General features: G+C 48.2%; 1 protein-coding gene across 1 annotated transcript in view; it reads left to right on the top strand.

Moving 5' to 3' along the window:
* Positions 1 to 650: 650 nt before the first annotated feature.
* Positions 651 to 18,970, top strand: part of Qsox2 (quiescin sulfhydryl oxidase 2) — a 28,369-nt gene continuing 10,049 nt past the window's right edge. Inside the window, exons 1-8 of the mRNA XM_028772939.1 lie at positions 651 to 994; positions 9,379 to 9,479; positions 11,357 to 11,405; positions 12,389 to 12,494; positions 12,712 to 12,802; positions 15,193 to 15,338; positions 16,605 to 16,739; positions 16,871 to 17,000. Of these exons, the coding sequence (XP_028628772.1) occupies positions 685 to 994; positions 9,379 to 9,479; positions 11,357 to 11,405; positions 12,389 to 12,494; positions 12,712 to 12,802; positions 15,193 to 15,338; positions 16,605 to 16,739; positions 16,871 to 17,000 (1,068 nt within the window). The 5' untranslated portion in view covers positions 651 to 684. The remainder of the gene's footprint in view (positions 995 to 9,378; positions 9,480 to 11,356; positions 11,406 to 12,388; positions 12,495 to 12,711; positions 12,803 to 15,192; positions 15,339 to 16,604; positions 16,740 to 16,870; positions 17,001 to 18,970) is intronic.

The following is an 18,970-nucleotide window of genomic DNA, read 5'->3' as shown; positions in this document are numbered from 1 at the left end:
AGGTCTACCTCTCCTGTCTACAGTCTTAGCAGGAAGCCAGCCAACTTTACCAGGTGGTTCTACTGTATCTTGTGGGTTATAAAAAGGTCAAGGGATCATCGTGGACGTTTGAAGTTGACAGGTAAAATCATACGTTGCATGTAAAATCTATGATGCATGTTATATATGAATTATAGGCATATAGCAAATGGTTTTTCAACCTATTTATGTCTTATTAAATCTGCATTTCAGACTGAAAATCTTGGCCAGGTGTTTACTCAACATTCAACGTGGCATGGGCTATTTCCCCTTTCTAAATTTGGCTACCTAGGCCCAGGCCTTTCGCTAGGTGAAAATTGCTTGCGGTTGGGTACGAACTAAGATTGGATAGGGCCAACCAAGACCCTAGAGCAGGGGCGTGGCCAGAAGTACGGGGACGGAGCAGGCCTAAGGAATGAGGCGGGGCCAACATTCTGGGGCGGGAACAGTGCACGGAGGCGGAGCAAAAAAAGCGAGCGGGGCGGGACCTGGAATGACCAGTGCTCGGGGCGGGGCTAGATTACGGGGGCGGGGCGAGAAGAGCGAAGGGTAGAGCCTGGGAAAACTAGCAGATTCGGGGGCGGGGCTAGTGCAGAGGGCGGGGCTGGCGCGCGCAAGCACGTGATGGCCAGGGTGAAAGGTCAACGCGCCGGCGGCACTCCCAACATGGCTGCCGCCCGGGCTGTGGCGCGCGGTCCGGGAGCTGATTCGCGGCGGCCACCCTCTCTTCGATCCGCGCGGCTGCCGCGGCTGCTCTTGCTGCTGGCGGTGGTGGCGGCAGTGGGGCCCCGGGAGAGCAGCGGGGCGCGGCTCTACCGCGTGGGCGAGGACGTCGTGTGGTTGCTGGACAGCGGCAGCGTGCGGTCGGCCACGGGCAACAGCTCAGCCGCGTGGCTGGTGCAGTTCCACTCGTCGTGGTGCGGCCACTGCATCGGCTACGCACCCACCTGGCGAGCGCTGGCGGCGGACGTGCGAGGTGAGGGCCCCGCACTCCTGTGGACGTTCCTCCGACGCAACAGCTGTGTGGGTCGAAGCCCCACAGATGGCTTTCCTGAGGTCGCCAGCTCAGAACACAGGCTTCATCTTGTCCCCAAACACATATCCTAGCCACTACCTGATCAGTGTGACTTTCCCCATACCCAGCAATTGCATTTCAGAGCCTACCCTCTCCACTCTGGAAGATCCCCATTCCTGTCAAACCCCAACCTGGTTTGCTAGGTAGCTGGCCATATGGTGGGCATTGGGCTATGAAACTTAAAAACCCACTCTGGGGACTGCTCTGCAGAAGCAGAAAGATTGCAAAGCGTCTTCTTGCTGGGCTTCTGATTCACTAACTATAGCTTTTAAGAACTCTTCCCACACGTGTTTAGTTATTCTTTAGTGTTAAGTTACTCACCTTTGCAGACTTCAGACCCCTTCGAGCGGCTCCTGTAAGTGGATTTAAGTGGCTGTGCAGTAGCCTTCTCAGTACTGGCTTAGGTTTGGCTTCCCTGGCTTACAACTGTTGAACTAACCTCTAATTACAGATCTCACAGGGCAAGACAACAAATTGTTACTCTTCTTCCTGCACCTTTGGTTTTAGGTCTGGTGTTGAACACTGCTGTGTTCTTCTTAAACAGATTTGCAAAGAAGCCCTTTTTCCAAGTATACAATTGCAAATGACTATTTTAAAATGTTTACCTTCTCTTTCCTCATTGTTGGGGCACTTTGACTTTTATTTTTTTGAAACAGAGTTTCATGATGTTATACAGGCTGACCTTGACTCCACTGACCTCTGCTTTGGCCTTTATGTAGAATCTAATGAAATTGATCTCTTGGGTCTTAAGTTTTCTTTTTCTTTCTTCCTAATACTTATTTTGTTTTGAATTATGTAGGCATGTGTGTGTGTGAGTGAGAGTAGTTTCCCTTGGAGGCCAGAGGTGTTGAAGTCCCCGAAGCTGGAACTCCAGGTTGTCGGGAGCTGTAGGGTGTAAGTGCTGGGAATGGAACTCTGGTCCCCTGAAAGAGCAGTGTGTGGGGTTTTGTTTGTTTCTTTGTTTATGGTTTTTTGAGCCAGAGTTTCTCTGTGTAGTCTTGGCTGTCTTAGAACTCACTCTGTAGACCAGGTTGTGGGGATTTATTTATTTATTTATTATTTTTTGCCACACAGTAGAGGAGAGGATTTTCCATTTCTCGATGCTTGTTGGTGGACCTGCAGGCGACCCTGGCAAGACTTGTTGGCAGCTTTTTGGCTTGTATCAGTTGTGGCTTTCAATCTGGTAACTAACTTGTGTAAGCCACACCAGATGTTATAAGCTGGCTCTTCTGTGACCAAACCAACAGAGAGTGCTGCAATTCTCCCTGAAACTTGAAACAGTTCCAAAAGTGCCACAGTAAAAATTCCCAGCTAAAGCTATGGCTGACTTAATGAACTGCGGTTGTCTTTAAAGAGTGGCTGGCTGCCAGGAAGATGGGGCAAGGTATTGTGAAAGTGAAAGCTGACTGGCAGAAGCAGGTGAGGGCCTGAAGAAGGAAGGATGCCCGAGTCAGGGATGTCAAAGGCTCCCGAAGCAAGTCACCTGGGGAGTTGGTAGATGCTAACCCTAGTGTTATCAGTTTTAACCTAGGCTGCTGGGTGAGTCCTAACATGTTGAAACTGTGAGAACAACTTCCTTAGGAAGCTTTTGACTCTCATTCTGGTCCTCCTGGGATACTGACCTCGGTACCTTCTGCGCAGAATATGGAAAGCACTAGAACCTCCATCTGGCCTCCACTTGGCTATGCTTCCTGATGGCTTCCTGCCTGGGTGATATTAATAGGAGAGAGGACACTTCGGGGTAATCAGTCACCTGTGAGTTGGACATGCAGGCCTTGTATTGGGTTCTCCCCAGCAGTTTCTTCCTGCCTCCGTGAAATAGCACCTAGTGGTTTCTCCTAGCCCCCACCCCAGTCTCTGGTTGGACTGGCTGTGTTGCCATGGGTGGTGATTAGATAGAAGGTGGCTTGTGCTTGCCTTCCTTCCCTTCAGTCTTTTCTAATTGAATGAGCAGCTGGAAGGTCTTGGGGGATGCAGGAGGGGAGTGCATCCCCAGCCTGTGTCTTTGGCAGCTGGAAGGTCTGGAGGGAGGGCGTCCCCAGCTTTCTGTCTTAGGATCAGGACACCTGCCACTTCCTCAAAAACTTATGGTAAAGTTTCTTTGGCTCTTCACTGACTTTGCGGGGAAATAGTGGTTTTCCTTATGAGAGATAGGCTAACGAAAGATCTACTGTTCAGTGGATCCAAAGGCGATTCTAGTATTTCTGTGGCCCTGGCTTAGGCCTTTTTCATCTTAAGTATTTCCCAGAACAAACCCTGCTCTGTTGAAGTCATTTATCTCAAGCTGTCATGTTTAGCATAATCAATCTGGGCTGGCAGTTGACACCGGTGCTTACTCTCCTAGGCACGAAGGATTCCTGGAGAGACCTAGGAGAACAGGAGTGTGCCCTGAAGCCTGTGTTCCTCAACTCTTGGTGACCTCGGGGCTCTTTCTCTCCCCATCAGTCCTCCGTGGAGAGAGGACACTTCTGTGGTTGTCCCTGAAGTTCTTGGTGAAGGACTTGAAAGGGAACAGGAGATCTGGCAGGTACTCACCACGGCATCTGGAATGTGTCTAGATCTGTCTGGCAAGGAGGTGTATAGTCTCTGATATTGTAGATAATGGTACCAGGTGACAGACAGTCCAGGTGATTCCAGAGCCCCATTGGCTCACTTCCTGTGTCCCAAGAGAGGACACTGGGAATTGAGAGTGGGAGGTGTTTGACAGGTGCATAGGCAGAGTGTGCTTTCCACGGGTGGAGAGCACAGGTGAGTGTTCTTTTTATCACTGTCAGCAGTAGTGATGCCTTTATGCCTTCCCTCAGTTCCTCATTCCCAGTGTCTAGTGTCTTCTGCTTGCACAGGGTATTGAAGATGACTGCTTAGTGTTTGCAGGGTGCTCATTATCCATTTCTTGAGAAGAGGCAGAGAGGGACACTAGGAATAGCAATTGCTGAGGGATATGGCAGAGCCAAAGTAACTCTTCATACAAGGGTATTAAAAAGTAAGGACTACTTAGAGAATAGTGGGGTCACTGGTCCCCATAGCCCATACCACACCATACCATACCATACCATACCATACCATACCATACCATAGCTGGTAGTGAGGAAATCTTCTAAGGTCAGCTCAGGAGCTTTGCAGGCCATTTCAGGCTAGACACTTACCATTTAGGATCCTTTGCACCTTTTCAGCAGGTAGAGGGAGAAAAGGTTTGCTGTGTAGCCCAGTCTTGTCTTCAAAGCCGGAATCCTTTTGCATTTGCTTTTTGATGCTGGGGTTACAGGTATGCACTGCCCCACCCAATTGTATAGATAGATTTGGGCCAAAGTTTGCCTAAAGCCAGAATGAGGAGTGATCCTTACCAGAAGGGTTTTGTGACTCATGGCATTTCAGCCCAGGGTATGATGGTGTTCTCAGCCTGGTCGGCTTTCCCCTTCCAGCTGTATTCCTCCTCAGCCACAGCAGACCTCAGGTCCTTTCATCTCACACTGTTTACCACTGCACAGGAACTGATGATCATTTCTCACTAGCCCTGGCTAAAGTTATGTGTGAACTTCACACGGTACCCAGTAGAGATGTTGATGGGGTGTGTTGTTGGCACTAAGAGAATTTTGTCCTAGCTACCTCCTGTCGCTGGAGGATTTGTGTTCTGTTCTCCAGTGTTCCTTGATGACATGGGTTCCCTCGATGAGAATCTGCCAAGTGTGTGTGTGTATGTGTGTGTGTGTGTTTCCTGGAACTAGCTCTGTAGACCAGGCTGGCCTTGAACCCAGACATTTGTCTGCCTCTGCCTTTTGAGTGCTGGGATTACATGTGTATACCACCACACCTGGCTTGAAAATCTGCTTTTTTCCCCCAAAGATTTATTTGTTGTTTATTTTATTTTATGTATATGAGTGCTCTGTTCTAATGCACACCAGAAGAGGAAATCAGATTCTATTACAGTTGATTGTGAGCCACCATGGCTACCATATGATTGCTGGGAATTGAACTCAGGACTCTAGAAGAACAGCCAATACTCTTAACTACTGAGCCATCTCTCTAGCCCCGAGAATCTGCTTTTAATTCTTTGGAAATTATACTTTGGTTCTATAGGGAAGGCTTGTGGTCAGGATTACCATCAGTGGCAAATGACCTTGTTATCAAATATATCTGAAAGGGCAAGCTCCATGCACCCCCGGTTGCTCCTGTCAGTGCTACAGTGATGGTGGTACCACCTTGATGAGGCATCAGACTGCTGAGACAGTGTGGGCAAGCCAGGGCTCTCTCCTTTTCAAGCCAGCAGTTGCCTCATATGGGATTAGAGGTCAGGGTCCACCTATGAAATGATTTCTGTGAGGCTGAAGGAAGAGAGCCAGTGGTGTCTCCACTGTACCTGTATGAGACACTTGGAGCTCAGGGGGGCAGGACATTTCAGAGGAGATGCTAGGATAGCCAGTGGTAGATATCACAGAGACAGGACTCAGGGCAGGCCAGGCCAGAGAGGCCAGAAATGGGCACCATGGTGAGTTGGTCCCTTTGTCCCAATAATGTGGAAAGGAGGACTTACTCCCAGCCCTTGTCTGTGGTGCACATACACAGTGTCTGATAGAATTTGTGCTCACGAGGCCTGCTCCTCTGACTCTCTTGAGATCAGAGGGCATGTTGGCTAAAAAACAAAAAGTGGGGAGGGGGCTGTAATTAGTAAGAATTCTATAGATGCTCATGTGCTAAGACCTATCTCTGTGGCCCTAGAGAGGTCTCAGCCTTGCTCACCTAGCCTAGACATGCTGTAATCTCCAGGACAGCCTACAGCTCTCACTGGCTGATGACTGCTGTTCTGGTCAAGGTCCACACCTTTACCTTCATGAACCTGAGGTGTGGATGTTTTTGAGTGGTATCCCCTCAGGGACCTGGAGGGAGACAGGAAACAACCCAGCCAAGGGAGCAGAGTGGGGGTCCAGGCAGGAGAGGCTCAGGACGAGAGATCTGAAGGAGTGCTGTATGGCCGTGGGGACCTGTGCAGATTGTGACTTGAAGCCACTGGAGTGATATGTGGCCATGGGAAACCTGTACAGGTTGTGATTTGAAGCCACTGAGTCTGTTGAGGCCTTTTGTGAGCTGCTGCTGGCTGCATGGGTTGTACTAACTTGTTCTCAGGAGCATAGCTGAGCTAAGAGTTTCCTTCCACCTTGGTAGGGTGACTCACTGTCCTTACCTTGCTGACTTTGCTGAGCCAGTTGGTAAATGAGCACTCAGAAACATCAGCTTCCCCGCACTCCCACCTTCTTGCCTCTGCCCTGGTATCGATGTCGGCAGAGTTGGTTCTGGGATTCCCTCTTCCTCCCTCATCAAATGGATACTAAGAGTTCAGTGTCCTTGTGTGCATTCACAGGACACTGGGTGTGACAGTATGAATCAAAGACACTTTGAGTATTCTCTGCTGTGTAGATTGCATTGCCAGGAGGTTGCTCATGTATTTAGGGACAGTGCCTACCATGGGTAGACGGGTGAAATCTGGGATCAGCATTGAGGCCTTGCTCTGTTGGAGATCCAGGGTAGAGTTGTCAGTGAGCACTGCTCCCCCTCCTCATGGACTAGGCTCTCGGTGCCTTTCGCCTTTCAGAAGCCAAGTCTTGTCAGGGGCGCTCGTGTGTTCAGTTTCTGCTGCTGGGCTACAGATAAAGGGTTATTGCAAGAGTCTATGATCTTAGCACTCAGAAGGCTGAGGCCGGGAACATTGGAAGTTCAAGACCAGTCTGGACTACATAACCAGAGCCTATCTCAGACAAAACACACAAAACAAATAAACAGACAAACTACAAAACTGGCTCTGGTTTGTCTTGCCAAGCACTGTCTCTTGCAGGACTCCGGAGGAACCCTCTTTTCCTGTGTTGTGTTGTAGTGGCCTTCTGCTGCAGATTCCAGAATGCAGAATCTGAGAAACACAAAGCCAGTGCTCAGCACCAGCAAGCAGCTGCATAGCACCAGGATCAGCCTGGGATGGTCTCTACCACTGAGGCCCGGAGCCCTACACTCAATTCTGAGTGTGCATGCTTAACAAAAAATGAGAAAAACAAAACCGGACCAGACCTCACCATGCAAACCTAGGTACACCCATTCAAGTTCTGGGTGGTTTTTGTATTTTAGGTAACAGGAGACTGGTTCCTGTGCTTTACTCTGGAATTTTCACCGTTACACACTTTTTTGCACTAGGAGCTTTTCTAGAACATGGAAGGAAAGTGTGGGTGGAAGTACCCAGTGAGGAGAATGAATTGGTTGGGTCTGAGTCAAGTCAGGGTGGCAGAATGAGGTGCTGGGCCAGATGCAGGGCATGAGTCTGCCCTTGAAGCACCCGGGCCTCAGAGCCCTCTGTGCCATCTGCCTCTAATTTGATGGGAGGATTAACTGTTCTTCCTCAATTCTGTGCCACTGGAGACTCCAGGAAGCTATGGCTGTGACTCAGAACGACTGGAGGGTTTCTTCTATGCTTTTAAAGTGGCCTTGGGCCAGAGCTGGTTTTGTGTAGCTGGCAGTATTTGATTACTATTTGTGAATAACCTATTCTTGTTTCTTACTCTTAATAAACGAGGGGAAAGATGTGTAATTTAAGTGAGGGTGGCATGTAGGACACTGAGGTGGCTCACATAGAGGCACTCACTGAACTCTGGCACCTGACAATGCCCCTCTAGCCTGGCTAATCCCCACATGCAGCCTCTGAGGTTTTTGAATATTACTTGTCCTTGTAGGAATGGTTTCATGTGCCTTTCAGGTAGGTTGCTGGAGAAAGTGGACTAACACACTTGCTGAGCACTGCAGTAACCAATGGGTGAGCTCCTGTCAGAAACCAAGCAACTTTCAGACAGAGGGGATATAGGCTCACCCAAGTGGCTCTTCTGTTTGTCTCTCATGCCTGTCTACTTGTATCTATTCCCCCTGCCCACAGTATATACCTTTGAGCTATGCTGTGCTGCTGATCATGAAGAGGCCACTAGGAAACCCCACCACTTCTTGGGCCTGAGCCTGGACAGAACCTCTGCAGGGCCAGGTCCCTGGCAGTGTGAATAATGGTGTCATTTTAACATCCTGGAGAAAGAAGAGTATACATCTCTTAAAAGGACCCCCTGAAGTTACCTAAAGGGTGCATTTGATGCTGGTGACTAGAAGACAAGGCAGGAAAAAGCCAGGAACAGCTTCCCTTACAAAGTGTCCCTTCTCTGGGTGAAAGTCAAAGAGGCTGCAGCCTAATGTGTATTTATTATAATAATGAGGGAGGTGCTGAGTCCACCTCATGCCCCTGCAGAATGACACTTCACCTCCCTCCCACATAGGGTGTGTGTGTGTGTGTGTGTGTGTGTGTGTGTTGCCCTGACTGTCCTGGAACTCTTTGTAGATCAAGTTAGCCTCAAACTCAAGAGATCTGCCTTCCTCTGCCTCTGCAGTGCTAGAATTAAAGGTGTGTATCGCTATGCCCAGCTACACTTCACTTAAGAGTAATCCCAGCAAAAGAACCTGATAAAAATCTCTACCTATGCTACTGTTATGGGAGCTCAAGGGAATGTGTTGGATTTGGGCAGGATGTTCCAGCTGGGTACCTGGTGGCATTAAGAGCATGTGTGAGTTATTTGCTGTGACTGTGGCGGTGTGTTGGAGTAAAAAAGAGAAGGAGTCTTGTAACCATGGTTTTGGAAGTTTGCAATCTGAGTTCTAGAACTGGGAAGGGATTTGAATAAATCATTTTACACAAGAGCTGATAATTACTGACACAGACACAGTGCACATGTAGGAAGTTGATTTACCTTTTCTGGTGTGTATGCACACATGCATTTGTTGAATTTCCCAACAAAAACATTGAAGGTAAGAAAGGAGATCTACGACTGCTCCTCTCTGCAGCAATGGCTTGTGCGTCCCTTGGTGGGGTAGAGTGTGTCAGTTAAGACTGCTAGCCTAACTTTAAAAGTAGTTGCACTGCCTTGGGCCCACCAGGTCCGTCTGATTGCTCCATGCTCTACTTGGTGTCTCTTGTAGTGTCCACTACCAGCTGCAGACAGTGCTTCTGGTTCCTGCATGTCCACCCAGTAGGAGACTGCAGCATGGCAAGCTGCTGAATGACTGAAATTTCGGCAGAGATCTATTTTCTTGGTGAACAGTGGTGGACGATACCTCTAGCTTTGGTTGAGAAGTTATTCTGCTTTCCTACCTCATGAACAACATAGAGGGAGGTGCAGAGTGGTTTCTCTGGGGCAGCTGGTGCTTATGCACATGCTGCCTAGGATATGGCTTGGTGCTGGTGACCCTGTTCAATGTCCCATTTTGCCTTGTAGACTGGGCTGCTGCCATCCGTGTCGCTGCTCTGGACTGTGCAGAAGAAAAGAACCAGGACGTATGCCGCACATATGACATCCACTTCTACCCCACCTTCAGGGTGAGCCCCCAGAAACCTTGACCTCTGCTCCAGTCCTGCCTTTTTCACAAGGGGCTTTTTAGGCAGCATCCAAGGTTAGCATCTCTGGCCTGACTGAAGAACTTGTGGGAATCTGCATCCCCAGCACATTGGTTCCTCATCCTGAGTCACAGGAGGCTCTGATCAGAGCCAGGCACAGTGTGAAGCCCTGCTCACACGGAAGCCTGTTGGGTATGCATCCTTGTGGGCTGTCATGCTGCTGGCTCTACTGTCACTGGCAGAAGGCACATGTTCCTTGAAGTGGCTCTTCCAGTACCCTGCTGCCTGGGCTGCAGTTGGCTCTGCTGACAAACTTGTACATATTTCTTCCACTAGGGGGCTACCTGAGACCCTGCTGAAAGTCTGCTGTTTAGTGTGTGCATGACTGTGTGCACATAGACTTGCATTTGAACATCTTCCACTCACGGCATCTCCAAAATTATGTAGCACTTTGACTCTTCTTCTTCTTCTTCTCCTTCTCCTTCTCCTTCTCCTTCCCTTTCCCCTTCCTCTTCTTCTTCCTCTTTCTTTCTTTCCTTCCTTCCACTCCTCCTCCTCCTTTTTTTTTTTTTTTTGGACAGGGTTTCTCTGTGTAGCCCTGGCTATCCTGGAACTCACTTTGTAGACTAGGCTGTCCTCGAACTCAGAGACCTACCTACCTCTGGCTCCTGAGTACTAGGATTAAAGGTGTATGCTACCATGGCCTAACTTGGAGTTAATTTCTGAAGAGCCTGTGACTGCAGTACCTCTATTCTGTTAACAGTGCACTCTCAGAGGCAGTCCCCTCCCCACAGCAGTGATGCCCCCTGTTTTTCCCCACCCATCCATTTACTGGATTTTGCTACTATAATGCTCAGTGTGGTTCCAGCCCCAGGGACCTCACAGGCACTTGTTGCTTGTTTTCTCATTTTCTGGCCTGATAGTGTCAACGTATTTCTGTTTTACTTGGCTGTTAACGTCATGCCCTCCATTAAACAGTGCTGTATGTACATGTCTGGGCCTTCTTTCTTATACTTCATATGACTCTGCCAAGATTTACCCATGATGCTGGGCACTGCTGTGGCTCATTGGGTTTGGCTGTGCAATAATATTTCACTGTGTGTGATAACCCTCTCTGCTGCGTGTTGGGCTATCTCCTGACTTTTATTACATGGACTAACATTGCTGTAAGGGTCCCCTCAACTTGTGACAGGTTTTCCTGGCTGAATCTGGGAAGAAGGCCAGATGACCCAGTATAGGGCCTCTTCTACAATATAACACATCTTTCCATGGTTCAGGGCAAAGGGCCTGTGCTCCTTGTTTTCCTAGTGACAAGCACATTTGTGTTTTTATTCTTACAGTGGGACTGTAAAGATGTCTGTCCATTTTCCTCTTGACTGCTTCTGCTTCCCCTTGGAACTACAGGGAGTCCTCTGAGTATCTCCCACAGCCCTGGCCTCCCTTGACCTATGTTGGGAATACTCCTTGTCCTTAACTGTTGTTGATGTGCTTCTGATGGGACAGCCCTGGTCAGAACCTCTAGTCTTCTCAGGCTCTGGATAGCTCCTCTTGTCCCTGGAACCTGTGCTGTCAAAAATTCAAGGGACACCACCTTTGTAAGGATCCCACTCTAGTGAGTTGTCTTGCTTCTGACCCTGTTGGGTTAGATGTGACATAATGGAACCCAGTTTGTGCTTAGCACACAGCTGCAGGAACACTCATGTCCATAGAGGCATGGAATGCATTTTGTTCAGTCAGTGTAACTCTGGGAGGGACCTGACCAGAGCTTCTGGTTGAGACAGCAGTCATCTCACTTAAGTATTAGACACATGCACAACTCCTCTACGCTCGCTCTTACTTGTTCTGTGTTTTTCCTTTAGTATTTTAAAGCATTTACAAAGGAGTTTACAACTGGAGAAAATTTTAAAGGTAAGGACATGCAGATTTTATTTTAACCCTTTAGACTGGTGAAGTGAATGTGGCCTCAGCAGATGGAGCCCAGGGCCTCCTCCATCCTGTCAGCATGTTTGCACTGGTGCTGCCTGACTTCTGTGAAAAAGTTAAACCTTAATAGTTTGGGTGAAAATAAAGATTTTTAAAATTTTTTTTTTTAATTTTATTTGTGTGTGCATGTGTGCCCACCCACTTCTGTCTGTCTGTCCTTAAAGGCCAGGGGTGTCAGATCCTCCTGGAACTGGAGTTATAGGAGACTGTGGACAATCTAACATAGGTGCTAGGAACTAAATTCAGACTCTGGAAGAGTGGTGCATGTCCTTACCCGCTGGGCCGTCTCTCCAGCCCCAGGAAATTCTTTATTTTGTGCTTTTCCCTCCTTGGGAAATGTGGAAGTCCATTTTTTGTTATAATTTTTATGAAGCTTGTGCTCTGACTGTTTCATTCTGCTCACTTCGCTCTGTACCTCCCAGCCTCCTATCTCTTCCTTGCAGGTCCTTTTCTCTCCTTCATGTGGTAACAATTTGATTGAAAAAGTATCTGGTGGAGTGTGTGTGTGGCAAGTGTGTGGCTCATGGGTTTTTCTGTGAGCCTGACCAAGTGAGAAATGCTTCACAGGCCGTCCCCCGGGAGACACCTGCCATTTCTGGCATCAGGAGTCGTTTGCCTGTGTTAGCAGTGTATATGGAGTTAGCTGGTACACCTGGCCACCTCTCACCCCCATGTGTGTGAGATTTGTTCCTTTGCCTTGTGTCTTGTAGCCTATCTGCTCTCAGCTGTGTGGTCTCCCACTGTGTGCATCTGTTGTTGACCAGGATATAGCCTGTCAGTGAGCAGCAGTGCACTCAGGGTTGTATGGATAGTGCTCCTGCCTTCACTGTCCTTGGGCTCTGGGATTGGGACGGCTGCTTAAGCACAGGCACCTGGAGCCACACCATGACCCAGGTTTTCTTGTGTAGGACCTGACAGGGAGTTGCGGACAGTTAGACAGACAATGATCGACTTCCTGCAGAACCACACTGAGGACACCAGGCCTCCTGCATGCCCACCCCTGGACCCTATTCAGTGAGTAGCTGCATTGAAAGATGGCCTGCATTGAAAGATGGCCTGTGGGGCCCTGAGCATCATGATAGTAGCACTTAGCAAGTGGGAAGCCCTGGCCCATCCCTCTTCCCAAGTTCCTGGTGCAGAGTGGGCATGGTGTGTATAGTGACTGGGGGACTGGCATGCTGTGACAGCTGTGATCATGGATGGCTGTGACGGTTTCTCTTTTTTCTGACAGGTCCAGTGACATCCTTTCCCTCATGAACAGCCACAGTGGCCAGTACCATGCTGTTGTGTTTGAAAGCAATGGTTCTTATGTTGGACGAGAGGTACCATGTCTCATGTACTTTGGGGCTACAGCTGGGGTAAAATATCATTAGTGCATTGCTAGCAACAACCTTGAACCTTGAGCTGTCATTGGTTACAGAGATCCTAAGTAACCAATCTATATATAGCAGTAAATAAATAAATAAATAATAAATAAATAAAATGCTGGAATGAAAGGACTTGCCTTTTAGGGTCCAGCCATAGCTGTGTCTTTATCAAGGCCGTTAATTTCTTTCACACTATTACAGATCTCCTATGTACTGTGTTACCACATCCAGGAATCTGTAGGACCTTACTTCTTTTGTGAGATGTTTGTGTCATATAGGTGGTTTAGAAGCCTTCAAACCAGGGGACCAGAGACCCAATTGCTAATACCAGAGTCCCTTGAAAACAAGAAAACCTCCTGACCCACAGGGAAGTTCAACCTGACCTTTGGGCTCCTTTCTGCTGCTTGAATGCAGTTCTCTAGGTTATCTGGGCAGTTCAGGAAGGAGACAGCATTGCCCTTGGTAGGCCCTGGAGGGTGTGTGGCAGGCTACAGACAACAGTGTGGCAACTGTGTGTGCCTGGCTGCCCTTTGGGACCTCACTGCCCTCCCTCCAAGTTTGGTAATGCATGTTATTCTTTCCTTTATGGTTGGCAGGATTCCCAGTCAAAGGACTATGGAACAGCAGAGCCCAGAACTCATTCTCTTCCTACCTTTCCCTGTATGTCCTTATTCCAACTCCTTTCCTTACGGCCTAGAACCACTGCATGCCAGCTCTTTCAGGCCCTTTGCCCTTCGTACATACACACATGGACACTTACAAGCCGAAAACAGGTTTTCCTCCCTGATGACCCTCTCTGTCGTGACAGCACATCAGTGCCTTTGGGATCAGTGAGGCTTGGTTCTCTGGGTAGGACCTGTGACCAAGTATGCCCTGAGAGTTAGTATCAAGAAGAACCTTTGTGGCCATGTGTCTAAATTCCAGCACTCAAGTGGCAGAGGTAGGCAAAAGTCTGTGAGTTAAGATCAGCCTGGACTACATAGGAGTTCCAGGCCATTGAAGGCCACCCGATGTCTCAAAAACAAACAAAACAAAACAAAGACAACTACTATCACCACCACCACCTCTGCCACTGCTACCATCACTGCCACCGCCACCACTGTGATCTTAGGGTACATCCACCTACATGTAATCTGCTCCTCACCCAGGAAGTAGCTGGCTTTGTTATCATCTAAGAACATCAGAGAACAACATTCCACTTGCCATGTGGTGAACATACGAAGGGTTTTTTAGACACTGAGATGGTATGCCCATGGTCCCTCTGTGACTAAGACCCACTGCAGTTCCTTCAGCCTAAGCAAGCCCAGCAGGTATAAGTCACTTGCAAGAGCTACCCCAAACCTCCTGGCTCAGAGCTAGAATGTTGAATAGCCTGTTAGCCCCAAAAGGTGGGCTCACAGTAGACAGTGTGTTGGGAAAACAGGGCTGTAGCTGATGAGTGGAAAGGTACTTACTCGATTCTTATAGATCCTGTTGCAGACAAATATTTAATAACAAATGTTACTTTGGGAGCTGGAGAGATGGCTCAGCCATTAAAAGCATTGACTGCTCTTCCACAGGTCCTGAGTTTAATTCTCAGCAATCACATGGTGGCTCAGAACTGTCTGTAATAGGATCCGATCCCCTCTTTTGGTGTATGAAGACAATGACAGTGTACTCATATACATAAAATAAATCTTAAAAAATGTTACTTTGGGGGCTTGGTTACTTTATGGTTCCCCCCCATAAAGTGCTTGTTTTGCAAGCATGGAGACTTGAGTTCCATAATTCCAATGTTCAGTAGCCTGAAGCAAGCCTATCTCTGGGGTTTGCTAGCCAGCCAACCTGCCTACTTGGTAAGCCCCAAGCTAATGAGAGACCCTGTCTCAAAAACAAAGTAACTGGTAACTAAGTCATTATTCAGAGGACACCTAACATTATCCTCTGATCTCCACATGCATCCACATACACACATGAATACATACTTACACACACACACAGATGGTCAAGAAATATTTCTTTTGATTATTTTGGAGATTGCTAAATGAGAGTAGTCATGTGGCATGGTGAGCTGCTTAAACCACAGTAAAAGTTAAGGTTCCCGACTGCTTTTAATCGCAGTGGGAAGGATGCAGACTGTTGCTGTGCCCCAGTCATATGTAGTTGGTACAGTACTGCATGTCCCATCACCCACCTCTTTGCAAGTAGAACAAGGTTCTCCACGTGTGTGGTGCAGGTGGACAGAGCTGTCATCTGAGCAGCTTGCACCTGTGAGATGAAGGGTGGCCTGTGAAGTGGGTGGGTCTGCACACTCTAGGATGTTTTCCGAGAAAAGCAGGGCAATAACATGACTTCTTGTTCTGCAGGTGATCTTAGATTTGATCCCATATGACAACATCATGGTGAGCAGAGCACTGGATACGGACAGAACATTTCTGGGGACACTTGGCATCTCTTCAGTTCCTTCCTGTTACTTGATTTACCCAAATGGGTCTCATGGAGTAGTTAATGTGTAAGTGCTAGTTCGTATAATGAGTAGGCGAGCATTCATAGGTAAGGTCTGCAGAGACTTGCACTGCACTGGCACACTGGATAAAGGCCAAGATGGAAGGAAGTCATAGTCCTCTGGCCATCTTCCCCAACCTGCGATAACCATGCTCCAGGCCCCAGAATCTGGAGGAGTTGTTGCCCCTGGTTGTTTCCATGAGTTTATGAGCAAACCCTGAGTGCAACAGGTGTCTATTGACTCCTTCTGTGGTAGGACTGGGCTTTTGTTTGTGTCTGTTGTGTGGCCAGCAAACTCTGTAGAGTGAGGGATTGGGGTGGGCACCAGGCACCAGGTCAATAAAGTGACCTTGAATGAAGCTTCAAAAAGCAGAACAGATGTGAGAGTTACCTAATGACTGCAGGAGCCTTTGCAGGCTCTCAGCCACACCCATGGTTCTTTAGCTGTATGCAGGTTAGCTGGTAAAGCTCTTGGTTAGCATCCGGGAAGCTTGGGTTTAATCCTGATACTGCATAACTAGGCATAGTGGCTCATACTTGTAATCTCAGCATTTGTGAGGTGAGGCGGGAGAATCAGAAGTTTAAGGTCATCTTTGGCTACATAGGGACTGCATGACATCCTCCTTCAAAAAGGAAAAGAAAGAATAGAAGTCCAGGGCACCGAAGATCATAGAACTTCTTGGGATGGGCCCTGAGAATCTGAAGGTTGCCCTAACAGTTACTCCAGTGACTGCCATTGGGTTCTGATGATAGTTGTATGTATACTTAGCACAAGCATGTCACATGTGCAATCTCTAACACAAAGCCACATTAATACTATACAGTCATACTACTGTATTCTCTGCAAGGGACATTGATAGCTTCTGAGCGTCAGATAGCTTGGGAGGAGCTGACCCTAGGCCTGGCCTTTAGATATGGTTCAGCTGGCAGAGCAAGCATGTCATGAAGGCCCTCTGGTCCAATGGAATCATAGCCAGGATGAAACTGATTTTGGTAGATACTCCAACAGCTTTACAAACATCTTAGGGTTCCAGCAAGTGTGGATGAGCTTACTGCAGCTCTAAGTCAGTGATGCTCTGGACTTGATGTTCTGTTTCCTCATCTCAGATGGGAGGGTGGCTGCTGAGGCCCTGCTGACATGAGCATCCTTCACCACCTTTGTAAGTGTATGCACAGGGGGAGTGGCCGAACAGCTCTCCTCCAAGCTGTGGCCTGGAGAGGCTGCATCATCTTGATAGCCATAAAAACATCCCTCTCCTTCTTCCTTTCACAGCGCAAAGCCTCTACGATCGTTTTTCTCCTCTTATTTAAAATCCTTACCAGATGTAAGGAAAAAGTCACTTGCCTTGCCTGAAAAGCCCAACAAAGAAGAAAAGTCAGAGGTTGTGGTTTGGAAAGAATTTGACAGGCAAGTATGAGTGGGACTGGGTGCAGCAGAGAGGCCACCCACTGGGGCAGCTTCCTCAGCATGGGAAACAAGAGGGGCCTTGTACAGGAAGACAGGAAGTAGTTTTCCTAACCCTTCACTGCTCCTCTCAGGGCCAGGTTGTACACTGCAGACCTGGAGTCGGGACTTCACTACCTGCTGAGAGTGGAGCTGGCTGCCCATAGGTCCCTGGCTGGAGCCCAGTTACAGACATTCAGGGACTTCATGACTGTTGTTGCCAAGGTATGAGTAGTTCTGCTCAGACTGGTACTGGGTTCCATTTAGTATGGGCTAGGATCATCTTTCTGCTGATGTGGATGATTGGCCAGCCTAGACCCTCTGGTATCGACTGGTATATGCCTGTCAGGGAGGAGCAGAGGAGGCTGAGATCAAGGAGCAGAGCACGTTGAGCTACTCCCCTACTCAACTTGGGCAGTTCAGCAGGCTGAGGGAACCAGCAGACAAGGCATGAGGAGTAAGCAGATTGTATAGATAGAGACGAAATGTATAGATACGAAAGGTGGGGACCTGCTCCTAGGCAGCTTCAGACTGGGGTTCTAGGGGAGCTGGGTGTCCAGGGGTGGGGAAGGTCATGACACAGCACAACCTACCATGTCAGAGTCACGTTGAAAAAGACTGGCCAGCATAGCCACAGTCTCCCAGAAGCCATGTGAGGGAATTAGTTCTATGCATAAGTGCTGAGCAAGGCTAAGGGGCAACTAAAGGGATACCTAAGAAAGCTATGCAGGAAGGCCTATAGGTGTGGCAGGTATGTGCTCCATGGACATTCTGGCTCCAGTAGGTGGCCTCTCAAGGGGTTGGAAGAAAAGCCCTAAGTTGGAAACTTCAGATGGCTGGCCCCTGAAGAACAGGACTTTTGCTCGGCCGAGTGGGAATAGGCAGGCAGAAGTCCAGAGATAAGACAGGACAGAGTGGTTGGCATCCTCAGAAGACCTAGGTGGGCTAGGACCACCTCCATCATGGTAACTTGTGACACAGGCTCAGTTTCCTACCAAGTAATTATCTCTGGTGGCCAGAGCATGGGGGAGGAGATCGCCCTGCCCTCTTCGAATGAGCCTGAGCCCTCCTGTTGCTCTGTCCAGCAGTGTTCCTGCTGCGCTCTGGTCACAAGTGCAGGGCTAGACCCTCCTTACCTTGTACTGTGTACAGATGGAGCAAGCTATTTTACAGGACTTTTTTTCCTAGATGGAAGGTCTTTCATCTAGCTTTTGTCTAGCTAATTCAGTTGTAATCATTTACATTTATAGTGTAACTTCAGAAAAACAAAAGAAATAGAATTTATGTTTCAAGGAATAATGGGTCAAATATTTCCATGGAAGTGGTAGATAAGTTTTTAGTCCACTGTGCCATTCAGGGTTGAGATGGCTCTGAATGGCTTTGTTTTATAAGAGTCTACCCAGCCAGGTGTGGTGGAGCATGCTTCTGATCCCAGCACTCAATTGGCAGAGACAGGCAGATCTGTGTGAATTTAAGAGCAATCTAGTTTACATGTTGAGTTCCAGGTCAGCCAGGGCTACATAGAGACCCTGTCTCAAAACCAGAACGTGTTGGGCTAAGCTGTCTATATGTCTCACTAGACACTGCTGCCTGGACTGACTCCCAGCCTGCACACTCACTCCAGGCACTGACCTTGTCTCCATGAGCATGTCTCTCCACTGTTGCCCTCCTGCCTTCTTTCAGTTAGAGACTTGAGGATGTGCCATATGATGGTAACAGTTCCTTAAATCACAACAAAAGTTACAGTTGTAAAATTAACAGATGTAATGCTTTTGTAATGAGTACATAAAAATCTATCTAAAAGCCAGGAGGTGGTAGCTCATGACTTTAATCCCAGCACTCAGGAGGCAGAGTCAGGCAGATTTCTGTGAGTTCAAAGCCAGCCTGATCTACAGCATGAGTTCTAGGACAGCCAAGGTTATACAGTGAAACCCTGTCTAAGCCTTTATTTTGCACACATAAAAGAGAACAATGGGCAGTGGTAGTGTATGCCTTTAATCCCAGCACTTAAGAGGCAGGGGTGGGGGAGGATCTCTGTGAGTTCAAGGTCAACCTGGCCTACAGAGGGAGTGTCAAGACAGAGAACCTGTCTTGAAAAACCTAGACAGACTGAGAACAAACAATAGACTATCCAGAGAGAAAGAGAGAGAGGACAAACAATAGACTATCCAGAGAGAAAGAGAGAGAGGACAAAC

Source organism: Grammomys surdaster, unplaced genomic scaffold (genome assembly GCF_004785775.1).
Source record: "Grammomys surdaster isolate TR1022 unplaced genomic scaffold, NIH_TR_1.0 219, whole genome shotgun sequence".
NCBI lineage: Eukaryota > Metazoa > Chordata > Mammalia > Rodentia > Muridae > Grammomys > Grammomys surdaster.
Note: the sequence above shows the minus strand (reverse complement) of the source record. Positions and strands in the feature narration are given on the sequence as shown.